General features: G+C 38.8%; 1 protein-coding gene across 1 annotated transcript; it reads left to right on the top strand.

Annotated features, from left to right (window-relative positions):
• Positions 1-1,481: 1,481 nt before the first annotated feature.
• LRIT3 (leucine-rich repeat, immunoglobulin-like and transmembrane domains 3) lies at positions 1,482-13,484 on the top strand. Its single transcript, XM_009885516.1, has 5 exons — positions 1,482-1,597; positions 2,794-3,272; positions 11,092-11,397; positions 12,448-12,814; positions 12,869-13,484. The coding sequence occupies exons 1-5, from the start codon at positions 1,482-1,484 to the stop codon at positions 13,482-13,484; spliced, it is 1,884 nt and encodes a 627-aa protein (XP_009883818.1).
• Positions 13,485-16,976: the final 3,492 nt, after the last annotated feature.

Raw genomic sequence — 16,976 nt, 5'->3', positions numbered from 1 at the left:
AACTCGTGTCATTTGCCTGCATAAGTTACATGGAAAGGGGTGAAATCTGGGTTAAAGTTAATGAATCTTTTGGAAGATTAATCTTTTGGAATAATAATCTGCCCCAGGCAGCCAGCTGTTTTCTGTTAATCACAGTAATCTTTTTTGATAGGTTAAAAAGAAAAAAAAGACAAAACCCACTAAGGCTTTAGTTTTTGAGAGTGAGGTTTATTGGCCCAATACGTCTGTCCCACCTAAAAAAGGCTAGTGAAGTGTTCACTGTGACTCTTACAGGGCTGGAGAAGGTGACAAAGAGGCAGGGAGAGACCGAAGCAGGTAGTGCTTAAGTTCAGTAACACAGATTTTGCACCTATGAGTCCTTTCATGAATTACTTTCCCTCAACTTTTCTTGAAAGTTTTCCAGACTTGAAATACACTGGATTCTCCCTGTGTGAATGTATTTCTATACCAAGTGTCCACATTGCTATGCCTTGCAAAGTTCTGTTTTTGTGAATATGTTAAGATATGAAAATACCTAGCCAAAACCTGTAGAACCTGTTATCAGCTTTTAGAATTTTGAAGGAGTTTCAGGATATTTAGTGTATTTTTAAAGTTTTGGCTCACACAACCAAATGAATTTGTAGGAAAGACAGCTTTTGTTTTAGTAGTTTCTCATGCTTGTGACTGCTCAGCAAATCCTGAAAATTGCACCCTAAATCTTGACACTGGGGAGGCACATAAAACTGAGTAAATATTTACGGTCATTTCTCATAATTATTAAGTCAGGCTCATTGTTTTATAGGACTGTTGTGTAATTTTAAAAAAATACATTTGGTGATGTGAGCAATGAATTTATTCAGGGTGGAAGAGATGACTATGTATAGATCTATTTATGAACAGTAGTATACGCACTCTTGATGATTCTCAGAATTTGAGAATAAATATATTCTATTATTATGTATGCATGCATCTGAAGTTTGGCTTTGCAGTGTGTAACTTATTTTAAATATACGTGGGGTTTTTTTAGTAAAACCCTGTTTTTACACGATTTTTTTAAAGCTCTGGAATCTACGCTTCCTATTAATTTGTAAATTTTAGTATTAAAGAAAATGCCATGCAACATCCTCATGCTGTACTGGATTTCCTTCAGGAACCTTGGAACACTTTATGGACAGTAACTAATTAATTGCCTCTTAGAAGGAGCAAAGAGGTATTTTATTACATACTAACCCTACAAGCTACGTATTAAAATAGCCTTGAAACATGCTGGATATTATTTGAAACAGAGTGTGTTCTTCTGACAGAATAAAGAATTAGCTGGTTTAACTGATCCCTTTCAGGATACATTTGAAGGTTAAGCAACTACAGATCTCAGCTAATCTGATGTAATCTGCTGTTACTAAATGGATGTCTACATTCACATTCGTAGCACACTGCACATGAGTGCCTAGGAATAAAGTTTTCAAATTTTTTCATATCATCAGTCGTGCTGAGAGGAAGCCATGTATCTGTTTATTTACTTCTACCTCCTAATGAGCTTTTTTGAAGAAGTGCGTGGTTTTTGTCCTTCACAATGCACTTGCGTTTACCATGGCAGAAGTGATGGCACTGGAACAAGGTATATATTTTATTATTTGTTATACAAGGCAATTTATAAGGAAGAGGGTTGAAGAAATTGGAAATGACATTCTTGTACATTGCAAATTAGTTGTAGCATAGTTGAAATAAAGGCATATTTAACACTGGTGTTATATGGCTAGCGGCATTTCTGAATAGGAGCAGATGGTGATTATGGCTTTGTACTTAGCAAATAGCTACTCTAAATCTTCAGTTTTTGCGGAAGGCAGTTTCTTTCTGCTCCATGATTTTCCTACTATTGCAATGTCCTTCCTATTTCTGCAAACTAGTTGTCTACTGTAAAGTGATTCTGGTTTAAATAAACACAGCAGTTTCTTCTTTTTTAATCTGCAGGGAAATCATATATTTTTTGATAATAAAGAGGTTAATTTGAAATTTGATGATCTGGGTATTGTCATGTCAATTTTGGAAGATACTGTTTGTCATTGCTGCTTATTGTCACAAGTAAAATAGAGGAATAATGTAGAGAAAAGGGGGAGAAAATTAAAGATAGGCTTATCGAGGGGAAGGGAATCTTCAAGCTAACATGCCAACAATGTACCCCAAAGCAATGGAAACATACTGGTTCTTGAAAATGATGAGAAATCCCATTTCACTGAAATCAACGGCAGCAGAAAGTTTGTAGCACCTCTAAAAGCATGTCATTTCTACACAGACACCAGAAATAGGGCTAGAAAGCTCTTGTTTAGAGAAATATGCTAACATTTTCAATTTTTATTCTATTCTGAAATTGTCTATATATTGTCTATATAGACAAATACTTTGAATCTTCATCATGCAGAAAACCTAGAAATTAGTAATCCAATATTCTGAATTTTAGTAAAACAGATGGCATGCAGTTCCCACTTGAGATACATGCATGTATTATTCCTTATACCATGGTTCTCTTTTTCAGTTGTTAGTAGAATGAACAGAAGACGGTGCTTACATGCTTTAGAATAATGTAAATGAGATTTAATGTGAAAGTATCATTGCTATTTTGTATTCTTTTTCTCTTTAGAAGATCTGCATTTGTCTTATCAATATTTAAATGCAGAGGGCTGTCCTTGATTGCTTGATTTGATGTTCTTTATTCTGCTAGTAGTGTTCCAGAAAGTAATAGCATTTGCTTTTAAATCTGAAATACAAATTTCTGATAAGTTTTTCTGACAATTTTTTTTTTCTTTTGAATGCTAGGTCTGTGCTCTGTAATGATCCTGACATGTATGAGATCCCTGTGAATGTTCCTGTGGATACTGTAAAACTTCGTATAGAGAAAACTGTCATACGAAGGATTCCGACTGAAGCCTTTTACTACCTAGTAGATCTCAAGTACCTGTGGGTAACTTACAACTGTGTAGCCAACATTGATATCAGCAGTTTCTATAACTTGAAACAACTGCATGAGCTACGTCTGGATGGTAATCTGCTCTCGACTTTCCCTTGGGAATCGCTGGCAGAGATGCCCAACCTACGGACTCTTGATTTACACAACAATAAAGTGACCAGCATTCCCGCTGATGCTGGCCGGTACCTGAGAAACCTCACCTACCTGGACATATCCAGCAACAAGCTAACCACCTTGCCGTCAGACTTGATGGACATTTGGCCCCCCTTCTCAGAAACTGTCCTGTCCAAGAACACAGACATTCTGGCGACCCAGAGAGTCATTTTGGGTATGTTAAACAGCCTGTCTCATTCCTTATTAAAATATACCGAAATGTTAAGTTGCAAGTGAGAGCAGGTAGGACACCAGCCTGGGATTCAGGAGAGTGGGTTTTATCCAGGTCAGTCTTCTGTTTCGCTCTGTGATGATTTATATATTTATTTTCTGTTGGTGGCAGAAAACTATAAAATGAAGATTGTGACCTCCATGTATGTTGTTATGTCAAGGTAATAAAACTGAAGTAAAATCTACGGGATTCTCTTCTACAGGAATACAGGCCATATGGAGTATTCCGCATCCATATAAATGCAGCACTTCCAAAAATTGTGTTTCTGATAACATTTCCTTCATCACTGTATGTGGTTGCAACCATAGGCATGTCTGTTTGCAATTGTTTTTTCCAGTGGCTCACAAGCCAAACAAGTAGCTAGAGCTGATGCTCGTATGAAGCCTCTGCTGAGCCACAGAGCTCCAGATAATCGTGGTGGTGGCTTAAAGGAGGGCAACTCTGATCTCCTCAGGACTCGTGTTGACTTTTGTTGCTTTAGAGCTGACAAATTATTCTGGAGTTTTTCCCAGTTTACATATCGAATATGAGAAAGAGACTAGGAATCTGATCCCTACAACTTCACAGTACTTTTTATAGTATATAAGAATGATTTGGCCAGACTGATTTTTTTCATAATTTTGTTCCGTCTCTGTAGCATACCATCACATTTGTTCTGTTTGTGACTTTGTGCTTTATCTGACACTTTCTTTCCACTTCCTAGTCTTGCACATAACCTCTTTCTCTTATGCAGTTTCAGAACATGGATGGAACAGCTCTATCAATAGTGTTCTGTTGCTGTTTATCTATAAGTGTATGTTTTGATGTTTTTGTAGTGTAGTGTAGCAGGTGAAGGGGAGGAAAACAAGCTGCCTCTCCATATATTACCTGCAGTAGCTCTGTACTCACTGGTAAAGATCTGCTCTGCGTTGTACTGCCTAGTATTTCCAATTTCTTGATCTAAACCCCCACCCTTCAGTGTTCATTTGTTCACCTGCTTTGTTTCACAGCAGTAGCTGAAACTTGAAACTCTCATTCAGATGAGATTGTATATAGTAACTTAATAGGTTCCAATAGGCTGAACCGAGTTCCTCACATACATGGCAACTGTAGGTTTGCAGTATTAATAGGATCTTCGTTTTTTCAGGATTAAAAAAAAAAGCAAAAGCTCTAAAACTAAGTCCAGCTCAGTACCCCTTTCGCTGTGCCCACGCTGGAGGCTACAGGAGGCACTAAAGTAAGAGCTGACTGTGCTAGATCTAATCCTCCTGATGATCTCATGTGGGAGTCCCAGAGGTTATTTGGTTTCCTTGTCTTACATAGCCCTCACCTCTTAAAAAACCAAAAGAAAGAAACAAACAGAAGAACCCCCAAAAACCCCAAACCACACACACTTTTCTCTCCTACCCTTCCCCCTGGCAACCATCTGCAGGCACTTTGCCAGGCTCCTCTGGTCCTGGTAGACCCTCTGGTGCCAGCATTGAGTTCTCTAGAGACTTGGGATGTGACCTTTGGATCATTTTCATTTATGAACTACAACTGGGTTTGAACGCAGATCTCCAGAGGGGAACACACACTGGGTTCAAACAGCACCTTGCTTCTTTTTTTTAAATGTTATATGCTGAGGGAGGCTCTGTGTAGTCATAGATTTGGATCTGGGAATGCAAAATGCCAGGTAGTACTTTCATTGTGTTGTGTTGAGTAAATCTACCTTAGGTAAGCTGTGACTAATCAGCTGGATTTGTTTTCATTGACATCACAGCCTTCTGATGAGTATTGCTCAATGCAGACAGACAGTGCATTCTGTTTAAGAAACTCTACAGTGAATAAGAAAACATTCCCTTCTTCTGGAGATTAGAAAGTGCAGCGCTCTTTGTCATGGGTTGTTTTGACAAGCTTACTTAGTCTCCACAAAGTGTTGGCTTTATTATCTATAGTACTAGAGCTTCAGAAGTTGTAGTTATGCAGAGGCTCATCCTGAGGTTGCTGTTGATGGGCTCTTAGCAAGCAGTTGTTCTTCAGGAATTAATGGTTGGTAGATACTATCAGGCTAGAAAGATGACCTAGGAATTGAGATGTCTCTAGAATGCTCCAACCAGAGATGTCGGCTTAGAACGACAGGACGAAGATGTGCTCTGTGCATTGCTTCATCTCTGACACCTGTCCAGTCTCTACTAGGATTGCTGGAGCCTGAGGGAGGAGAAATGTGTCCTGTAGATACTCTCCTCCTCCTCTGAGGTAAAGATAAGGATCACAGAGGTATGTGATCAGGAAGGGTTTTGAAAAGGCCTCTAGCCTGCTGGGATGCAGATTCAGATGAACTGAACCATTCTGGTTAAGTCAGTGCTGTTCTTAAAGCTTGCTGGTAGGCCATTCCAGAGCCTTCTCTGGTAACCTCTTCCAGTGCTTATCTATCAGGATAGTGAGAAAGTTTCTCTTAATATCTAACCTCAATCTCCTTTACTGCAAACTAAGCTGATTACCTCTTGTCCTGCCTGAGATGAACGTACAGAAACACTAATTACCATCTCTTATAGTAACCTTTCATACATTTTCCTTCCCGGTTTGCCACCTTAACTAGTCACACCATTTTTTTCAGCAGTTTCCTATAAGACTGTTAGGCTTTATTTTCGTTTTCTACCATAGTTACTGGTTCCCTTTGGACTTCTTTGGGTTTAAAGAAAAAGGTTTCTCTGAAAATGTGATGCCCACAATTGCACACAGTGCTTGCTTTGATGCTCAAGAGCATCATGTTCTCTGATGTTCTCTGTTCGCTATGTTCTCCAGCTGTTCTCTGTGGGAGTATTTAGCCTGACCTATGTGCCTACATAGAATGGTAACTGCAGCCAGAGCTGCGCTAGAAGCTGGAACCCAGAGCAAATAAATGTTCTTTCTAGTCAGGAAAACAGCAGTCAGATTCTGCTTAGCGTAAGAAATTAGAGCATAAGCTTGCTTTTCTCCTAGTTCTAGCAAAACAAGATTGTCCCATGTGTTTAATTAACAAGATCAACAACAGCAAAGCCCCAAACTCAAATGTTTGTGCATATGTATTTTTTAACACCAGGAGGCAATTTTATCTTCAGTGTCTTGACTGAGTGTCAAGAAGGTTGCGTGTAAGAGAAAGTTCAGGTTCCCCATGTTTACTTCAAGGGCATTTGGAGGAGCCATGGACTACTTTTGCCCGGGGACAGGCAGGTTAGCATTTCCTTATTCCATTTCATAATCTTTGTACTTAGGGGTTTGGCTTTTTTTATTACCTCCCACTGTATGATGTTCCCCTATGTAGACAGTGTGCTAAAGGAAGGAGGGTCAGGGAATGATTCCTGGCCCTGTGGCCAAGTGGCTCACTCTGGCTCTTATCCACACGGTTTAGGGCCAGCTCTCGTTAAAGCTGACTGGCTGTTCCACAGTTTTTAAGATTTAGCCCTTGCTTTTCTGTGGGCTCTGCGGGATGCTGCAGTGACTCTGAAATGTAACTGTGTGGTGTGTGTGTGGGGTGTTTTTCCTTTACTTCAGGCAGTTTGAACTAAGGTAAGAACTGCATTGCAACCCATAGAATTGTGCTTTTGTAATGTGAAATAGCGAGGCTATGTTGGATACCTGATGGGCTGCAGGGTAGTTTGGAGGTGCAAAGCCTGCTGCACTTATGTTGGGGGAAAGAACAGGATAGAGAGAGCTGTCCTTGGTGTGGTCTCATCCATAAGCCCTTCAGGGAGCAATCCCTGGAGTGCAAACTGTCCCTGGAGCCATGTCTGGCTTTGTCTAGGAGAGCGTCCTTTGGAACAGTTCAAAACAAAGCTGTGGAGTGAGGTGGCAATTAAGCAGTGGAAATGATCGAGGGACCAGTGTGTGAGTTCATCTGGCCCTCTCTTGGTTACCTCTGGAGCTGTAGCCTAATACTTTGATCCAAATCACAGCTCAGTTTCAGCATTGGCTGCTATACAGAGATTGACATTTCTGGCGTGAATGATGGCAGTAGCATTTTGCATATGGAAAATTACATCTAGTGAGTCACTGAGAGAAACAGGAATCAAGGATTTAATAGAGTGGCAGTTAGATGAGATCTTGCCTCGTGTTGCATGTAGAAGTGCCAAAAAGTTGAAATGCTGCAGGTCCATCAGGCTCCCAGCTGTTATACTGGGCCATTGGGTAGATGCTGCTTTTCCTGAACTACTCCCTAGCAATTACTGTATGCAGGAAATACTGGGACACAGTGTAGGAAGTGAGCTTTACTGTTTAGAACCACAGATCAAAATTTTTGGAGCTTCAGTTGGAAAAGAGCATTGGGTGGGTTGGCCCAAGCTGTGGTGAATATTTCCATTGGCTCAAAACTTGATTATTTCACATACTGCCATTTTACAGCAACTGAAAAGCTGTGCATTATACAAGTTATGGTCTGAGACTGGTTACTGATTTACAAAGGAAATTTCGCTTGTAGCTGTTTCGAATGCTAAAGTCCATATTGACACAGCATGGGGAAACCCTGCTTGCTGAGAAGACTGCAAAAATGTGCATGCACAGACAGACATATACATGTATTTGCGATTGTACATGCTAGCATACATATAAGTGTGTGAGAGTAAATTTAAAATACACTAAATCTAGAATAAAAAAAGTTTTTAGAGTAATTTATAATCCATCTTTAATGTTAAAATACACTGCATTGGTATATTGCAATGCATAAATATTTATTAACATTTGTTTTGCCTTGGTTAGTATTTCTTTCTCAGGTCAACAATATATTAAAATTTTTATATTTTAATATAAAGACTTGGTGTTCCATCAGATTTCTGTTCTCTTCAATAGCTAACTGAAATATAATCATATTCAGTGTTCTATCCTTGCTTCTAACTCAATAGTACTTTCATCGTTTCGTTTTGGGTGTTCACATGACTTGATGACTTACAATGACTGTGCAAGTTTACTAACAGTAATGTGAATACTGCCAGATATTGGCAAGACACAGATAAATAGAAGGGATGAGCCACAGAGGCAAACAAGGAACTTCTGTATCTGTATATATTATATGTATTTATATGTCCTGCTTCTTTAGCCAGTTCTACTAGGAAGCACGATGATGGGGGAGATGAAGTCACTAACTGAAATAACTCTTTCTTTGCAGTGAAGTAGAGAAATACAGAGTCTTCTGGGACTACAGCTTTCTTCTGAAGCTGAAACCAGGCCTTCAGAATGATCTGAGATGGTCAAGCCTGTGTCCCAGACTGGACTAAAGAACCATCCAATCTAAGGACTATCCATCTTTGCTTTATCATTCCTTCTCTTTTGTCACTTTCTGACACTTTTTGTGACAACTTTGGGTCTTCTTTGAGACACTGGGAGAATATGAAAACCATGTATTTATATTTATTAGGAAAAAATTCTTCACCGAAAGTGTTGTGAGGGACTGGAACAGGCTGCCCAGGGAAGGGGTTGAGTCAGCTTCCCTGGAGGGGATGTATAGACGTGGCACTTAGGGACATGGTTCAGTGGTGGACTTGGCAGTATTAGGGTTTGTGGTTGGATGTGATGATCTTAAAGGTCTTTTCCAACCTAAATGGTTCTGTGATTCAATTTGAAAGACCTTTGAGCACTGCTAGTAGTATTAGAAAGAATAACAAACCCCATCCTTTGCTGGAGTAAAGCTTGTAGGGTGCAGAAAGATCGCAGAAGAAATATTTTCATTAGCGTTCAATGTGAGGGAGAATCCGCTGCCTGGTATGTGGGATGGGAGCTCTACTGATGCTGCAAATCTGCCCTGCTTAACGCTGTGGACCCAGAGTCTCTGCCCCGCCGCCTGCTTGTGGCACAGCTGCCCCATGCTTCTGTCCACTAGACAGCACAGAGGCCGTGCTGGGAGTTCATGTGCGTTTTAGCAGCGTTTGTTATGGAGGAACTCTGGCAGTTGAGGCCTTGTTTCAAGGGGAACCTGTGTTCCCTCTTATAGCTTAGGGGAATTTAATTTTCAAATACTCAGTCTCTTTCTTAACATATAAGGGGTCAATTTTCTTCACTAAGCAAGTGGGAATGGAAAAAGAAATATTACAGGAATATTGTCTCTAACTCTAAGTACAAACTAAAGCTTGCCTAATTTAAAAAATGAGTACAAATAGTTATGTACCTGTGCTTGAGTGGGCAAAATTTTAATAAGCACACACAGTTGATGTGCCTAGACATAAGGAAAGCATTCGGATGGTATCATTTTTTGCTTGTGTGTGAAGTTCACAGGAAAAATTTTTATATTTTGGAGATTATTTTTTTCTTTTGTTTTAAAGAAAAGCAGTTGCTGATAGAGTTTCCTTGATTTCTCCTTCTCTATTCCAGCAGGCAATAAGTAGTGAATAGATGTAAAATCTCTTATGTCTTGAAGGAGTGAAATTGGATTGTGATGTCAAAGTCATGGAATCTCTTCAGGTCAAGTCTTGTTTTAAAGAGCGGGGATTAATTGGGGTTTACCTCAGTTTTAACCAATCACTGGCAATGTGCTTAAAATAACCTAATCTTGGTCAGGCGATAAAAGGAAGCAGTAGTTAATTATTTGTGTATTCTTTCATATACAAGCTTTTTGCAGAACAAAAAGCAGATTTTTTTCCATTAGCTGTTTTGATAATTCCTAAAAATACACACTGTGCAATATTATCAGGTGCTTCAGGTTTTTTTTTCTTTTAATTTTTAATTGATATGATCTGTCTGTTGCACTAAACAGTAAATTCAATAGTGATGGGTTCTTGCCTACCTTCCCTCGTTTCAAACTGTTCTGTTTATTGTTAATACTTGAAAAAAATGAAAAAGGTATGCCCAAAAGTATAAGTCAAATGAGAAAATATTTGGACTCATGAGTGATATGCTATGTGGTGTTTTACCTGGTGAAGCTGCTGATGCTCTATGAAGGTCAACATAGCAGAATAATCATTACCAGCTGAGGATTATATTCCTCAGAAATGACTACTCTCACTGTAATAAGTTCAGCAAGAGGGAGAAGCCTCTCATTCAAAGAATTTGGAATCAAGAAGCAAATGTTATAGCCTCTAACAGAAGAGGAGAGATAGTGTTCTTGTGTGCCATCATAAAAATATTGTAGTCATCAGCTTTTTTCAGGGTCTTTCCCGTTTGCTACTTGTCTGCTATTCTTTTTAGGTGTATTTCAGAGGTTGTCCTAAATTGAAGCCAGATTTCGAAGAATATTGGTATAGTTCAGAGCCAGATAAGAATGTTATTGGCCTAAAGCCTTTTCTCCTTAGTCTTTATCCTTTTGTCAAGGGGCAGAGATATTGGTGTAAGCTCTAAACCCTTAAATCATCATGTTCTTGTCCAGTATTGAAAAAAGGGTCTGAGAAGATCAAACTGCAAGAGCCCAAAGATGGACTGAGAGCAGAGGAGAGTGACAGGATACAATAGCCCTGAGAAGCTATCTTTCCAACATGCAAGTGAAAATGCATCTTTGATCTTAAGATATCTTTTCAAAGTGCTTTTTCTTAGATAAATAGCAAATCTAAGCAAAGACAGTGCCAGTATATTACTATGCTCCTGTAAACTTCTGTGAAGAAAAAGTTTAGCTTAATAAACATTCATAGTATTTGTCCTCACCTCTGCAAAAGCTCCCCCACCAATCAGCCGAACAAAAAGGACAAATTGAAAGAGAAAAAATTGACTCAGAATAGGTCCACGGTTCTCCTTGATTGTACTTGGTGGTAGTCATGTGTCATACTAGAGTCACAATACCCATATATTGCCTGACAACATGTTTGTATTTTGTTTTGTTTCCCCTCTTCCTTCTCTGCTTCAGGTTTGCAGGACAACCCATGGTTTTGTGATTGTCGCATTTCAAAGCTAATTGAATTTTCCAAAATTGTGGACAACTCGGTTGTACTTCTTGATCCATTGGTTTCATGTAGCGGACCTGAGAGCCTGGCAGGAATCTTGTTCCAGAGAGCTGAGTTAGAGCAGTGTCTTAAACCATCTGTGATGACGTCGGCAACAAAAATCACTTCCCCACTGGGAAGCAACGTTCTGCTACGCTGCGATGCGACTGGGTACCCAACACCACAGCTTACTTGGACTAGGTCAGACAATATACCACTGAACTATACAGGTATAATTGCTCTTTTATAGGAAATGGGAGACCCTGAAATTGTTGGGTTGCTTGTGCTTTGAGGTCATTATAATGAGTAACAATGGACCAGGTATTGCACCAAGCTGGCAATCGTATCCCTGCAACAGCTGTTATGAAATTCTTTGTCTAAGAAGGTCCAACAGGTCTGAACAGGTCCAACAGACTGTTTGGATTCCCCATGTGGTCTGTAATAAGAACAAAGGGTGTGGAAGGGGGAAATGGGTGAAGTGGGGGAAGGATAAAGGAAAATGGAGGTTGGGACAGTTGGGCCCCAAGTCGGAAGCTGAAAAGCAGAAAGGAGAATTTGTTACTGGAATCTCCGTTTTGGTTCAAAATGTTCATGTCAGAAAAGCTAGTGAGGCCATAACTGAGCCACTTAAAACTCAGCATTGTAAACACAGGATTTTCCAGTATCATGTTTTCTATGTTATTTGCACTTGTTTATTTTTCATTTGCAACATCCATCTTGAATGCTAAAGATGGTGTGATTGTCTGTATCAATCTAGCTGCTATGATACTTATGCAGTAACTTAAATAGAAAAAATGTTTCTTGCTAATGCCAAGCGGTTATCTTAAATTGTAGGTCTGAAGAAGGTAATAGTCCAAAATACTGAAATATCTTAAAACAAAGGTAATTTCCAAAAATGTTTTAAATGGCTAGTGTGTTCAGTGTCACTTGAAGTCAGTGAGACTTGTATCTCCTAGTCACTTAGCAGTTTTAAGACATTTGATTTCTCTTTATGTGGTTTTGTTTTACTTAGTGAAACTGCAAATTATATTGTAATTCCTCCAGATATTCAACTCCATTTTCACCCAAGCTGAGCACTAATATAATACAATACTATACAATGCAATACGGCAAGGAGTTCCATAGTTTGTATGGGTTTTTTGTTTGCTTGGGTTTTTTTTTAAGTTTAATACATATGATTCCTTCTGGCAGAAATAACTTAAGGGAAGAAGTAGTCTAATAATGGTTACTTTTTCTTTAGCTCCCTTTTATAATATTTTATTCTTTGTATTTTCCTGTAGTAATTCAAGAAACACCTGGAGAGGGTGTCAGATGGTCCATAATAAGCTTGACAGGGATTTCATACAAGGATGCGGGAGAATACAGGTGTAAAGCCAAGAACTCTGTCACAGTGGTTGGTGTAGTTACTACAACTGTGTCACCGCAGAAGTATGGAAGGAAGCAAGAGGCAGAGAGACAGAATACCACTCAGGAGGATTCCAAGCAGGAACCTGAGAGGACAACCACACCTCTTCCCACCACACCAACCACCACAGCACTGGTTAGCACTGAAAGATCAACGAGCATCAGGTTTACTGACAAGAAGCAATCGAGGCCTGTGTTTGATGGAAAGAAAAATTCAAAGGCAGTGACAAATGGAAACAAAAAGCAGGCTGGGGAGATAAGCAAGAAAGGTGAGGATACTTCATTGAATACAGCAAGTATGGATGAGCAAGACGTTACTGTAAAGAACCTAAGAGTGATCAGTGAAACTGATGAAAGAGTGACCTTAACTTGGAAAACTGTCAATGCCACAAGCAACTCTGCAGTGACTGTGTTATACTCAAAGTATGGTGAGAAAGATATGTTGCCTCTGAGCACTGATTCTAGCAAAAACAAAGTCACAATTGATGGTTTGCAACCTAGTACTCAATATATGGCATGTGTCTCACCCAAAGGAGTGCCACCTACAGAAGAACAGTGCATTATTTTCTCCACTGAGAGGTTAAATGATGAAAGCAGCTCGCAGTTTTCTATTCTGATATTGGCCAGCAGTGCAGCATGTGTGGTTGTTTTACCTTTGATCTTTTTCTTACTCTACAAAGTTTTAAAACTTCGTGTGAAACCGAAAACTGCGAAGGAAGCTGACCTTGCAAAAGAGACCTATGTGAAATTTGAAACCCTGTCTCTGAAGCCTCGAACAGTGAATGCAGGAGAGCAGCTCTGGGCACGAAGGTACACAGATGAGTCGGAAAGACTTCTCCTTTGTTCTAGGTCAAGCATGGATTCTCAGATGACCTTCAAAAGTGAGGGCTCTAGGTCTGAGTATCTGTGTTGAACATGGGTGAGGGTGGGGGAGATGGAATATACAGTAGGTAAAATTAATCCAAAATGATGATACTGCATCTGGAAGCAGGTTGGTGCCAGGTGGTGGTCAGAATATAAATGCAGTTTACTGGATGGGTAGGTTGGTGGGTAGGAGGGAGAATAGAAGAAAAATGTTGCCTGTTTATTTTCTTTTTTTATGTTTGTGACTTTGGATGTGAAGGAATTATGTTCTTCAAAAGATAAATACAGCATGAAATTATTGCCTGGTTAGAGATTTTTTTTTTTTGTTTTCATTAAAACATCTTTCTGTTTTCTCTTCTCCCATTTTACTGTATGATGTACTAGTTGCATGTATCAAACATTATTCGCAACCTTCATAAAAAGTATGTACTTAATAGGAAAACAGTTCACTTCTATTGAGGTCAAAACTTTCTTTGAAAATACAAGTTTTCTTCTGACATCAGCGTGTGCTTTGAGATGTCATACAGCTCTGTTTGTATTGTATCTTGGACTGGAAGTGATCTCAGGCCAATCAAGACTGAAGCTAGGTAGCCACAGTTTATGGACTCTTGAGAGGTACGATACACATCATATTGTCATTTTGCATATGCTATGGCAGAGGATTTTTTTTTGGATTCTGAAGCTCAGGTAAGATATCGTTATGAGTAACTCTGTGAGAGATACTAGATATTAATAATGTTAATTTACGTCAAATTATCTTATTGAAAAATCTCAGCCTTGGAATTTACTTGGATGCTTATGTCTATATACCTCAATGTCAGAAATCTCTACAGAAAATTTTCTGGTAGTGTGCAATACAACACACAATCTTATATATCTATGTGTTACATAGATGTTGCACTATAACATGTACTACACTGTAGTAATATAATACCTTTTGAGATACAGTAAGAGGAGGTCTTGTCCTCAGATCATGCTGGATGTGTAATGAAGTTCAGTGAGCATAGTGAAAGTTAATTGTGAGCATGCTTCCCAGTGTTTAAAAAATCAGATATTAATATTGATAGTAATGATGAATGTAGAATTGCCTATTATTAATGATAATAATGAATTCTGAGGCTGCTTTTTTATTGCCTGAAGTAAACAACAGAGCTTTTATTGTTTGGGGTTCAGATATTATGGTTAGGAGTATGTATGAATTGAGAACCACAGTTTTTCCTAAAAAATACAATTACATTGTTTTTTTGGACCTTTCTATGCCCAGGAGAACTGTTTGTTTTGCTGGGAAATTGGGAATCTTCTCTTTCCACAGGGAGAAATATTACTCAAAGCTACAAACCAAAGCTTAGTTAGTTAACTTTCAAATAGTGGCATTTCTTGGTGTCACTAGTGTAAGATTAAATTTTGCCTGCTGGAATGCTAGAGAGCTTATCCTGTAAGGCATAGCTTGACAAGAGGAAAACACTTTGTCAAAACACTTCCAACATAAAATCATGGCAGAAAACAAACACATTGAAAAAATCTCCATAGCATCTACATGATGGTGCTCGATGGTCAGGGATAATAGAATGAGTATTTGAGACGATGGGAGCTGTAGTAAGGAAGCAGGTGAGATGTTCAAAAGTGCAAAATTACCTTACCTGCACATGCTTTTAGAATTAACCTTAGTGATCCTTTCTGTGTTACTAGTACGCAGGGTTAAAAAGTGATCTTTCTTCTTTTTTCCATGGGTAACTGATTGCAGTGAAAATGTTTTTAGTTTTCTGACTGGAATATTTTTCCTTTTGCAGTTTTTTTTTAAATTTGGGATTTTTTTTTTTAGGACAAGCAGATTCTTTTCGTGTCAAAACCAAGGTTCATCTGACAAGCAGTTTATAATAAACTACATTTTTAACAGGACCTGAGGTGTTACAATATTTGCCTTCTATTTTCCATATAGACAGTGTACTCAGTAGTTGTGGCTGAAGGTGTTTCCAATTAAAAACACCATGTTTGTCTTTAATGAGAGCATTTATTTTAACATTCAGTTTTTAATTCCTGGAGAATGTTTAATTTCAGGTTTCAAAGTTTTGCAAGAAACATGAAACTGATTCTGAAGTTCAGAAGTGTTGTCACCTGACTTGTAGGTGATACATCAATATATTGGACTGAGGTGGTGCAAGCTCGTTTGAGAGAGCTCACTTGCAAATGTGAAACCTTTTGGTTTGACTAATCCTTGTGGAATTAGCATGTCCTAAAGTTAGAAATTAATCTCTATGACCACGTGCGCTATCAGTATATCAAAGATGGAATGTTATAAAGAACATGTTCTTACAAGAAAACATGAGATGCATTATTTTTTCCACAGTTCTTGAGACAACAGAGCTGTATAACCCAGACATGCTTCTGTAGCTCATGTCAAAACAGCAAATTTGCTGGGGAATCTTGATAGGAATTTGATATAAAAGCCAAATCACACAATAAAGACGTGCCCTGCAGCACCCAGTATTTGTTTAATTAAAGAGCTGAAGAAACACTTCTGGTAACAGATGCAAATTGTTAATAATAATGATAGAATCATCGAGATAGATTTTGTCGCCCTTAATCAATTTGTATAATATTTTCTGAAATGCAATACTGAATCAATCATCACTGTGAACAGTGATGACTATGATCTACGCTTGCTCAGTAGGAGGATTTGGCAGGATTTAACCAATGTTTATGCATCGCCTTTCATATATTTTGCACTTTGTTAGCTCAATCCATCCCACATTTCACCAAAACGGTTAGACCTTTTTTTATACATTAGCTACAATGGGCGTGTCAAAATTGAATGGTTAATGAAATAACTGAGTAATGTGAGCTGAATTCCAAATAGGCCCAATTTTTACTTAAAGGTTTAGTGGGCCTCAGCACTTGTCATAGTTAACCACAATCCTGGCTTCCATGTGCACTTACTAAGCCAAACTTTAGGCATCCATGGATCTATTTTAGTCCTTGCCATTGCTCACAGTGGACTTTGTATTCCTTGCACTGTCATCGGATTCTCGTAATTTTCTCAGGCAGGGTATTAAGAGGGAAAACTCTTCCGTGTGTACCACGAAAATGTCTGTAATAGCAAAAACATCCAGACTTGGGCTATATCTAGGAGGCTAAACAAAGGCTAAACTCATTACCTTTTCAAAGAATTAATTAAAATAGAAGTTGTTTTGATGTGAAAATAAAAGATTGGTTTTATACGTGACCGTGTGTTTGCCTGACCTTTCATCTTTGTTTATAGCTTTAGACAATGTGTGATGAGTGTAGCTCTGGGGATAAGAGGAAATCTGGGAAGAAATGAGAGAAAATCCAAAAAGAAGTCTGAGAAACAATATCCGAGAGCATGCTGGGTCAGCGTACCACAGAAAGTATTTTGTCTGCAATTCTGCTATGTACATGGCAAGGGTGTGGGGGTCTCTGCAGACAGGGAGCGATATAAAGGATGGATGAAGATACTGCCAGCTTATTGCAATAAGTAGAGCTCTACGCATGCCCAGTTTTGACAAGCTGGGGGCAGCTATAA

Source organism: Charadrius vociferus, unplaced genomic scaffold (assembly GCF_000708025.1).
Source record: "Charadrius vociferus isolate BGI_N301 unplaced genomic scaffold, ASM70802v2 scaffold55, whole genome shotgun sequence".
Lineage (NCBI taxonomy): Eukaryota > Metazoa > Chordata > Aves > Charadriiformes > Charadriidae > Charadrius > Charadrius vociferus.
The sequence above is the reverse complement of the archived record's forward strand: the minus strand, read 5'-3'. Positions and strand labels throughout refer to the sequence as shown.

Excerpts from the sequence above, each read along its gene's own strand:
- LRIT3 (XM_009885516.1), top strand. The coding sequence starts at position 1,482 with ATGTATCTGTTTATTTACTTCTACCTCCTAATGAGCTTTTTTGAAGAA. Across the intron at positions 1,598-2,793 it reads AGTGATGGCACTGGAACAAG|GTCTGTGCTCTGTAATGATC; the intron begins GTATATATTTTA and ends TTTGAATGCTAG. Across the intron at positions 12,815-12,868 it reads GTGACAAATGGAAACAAAAA|TATGGATGAGCAAGACGTTA; the intron begins GCAGGCTGGGGA and ends GAATACAGCAAG.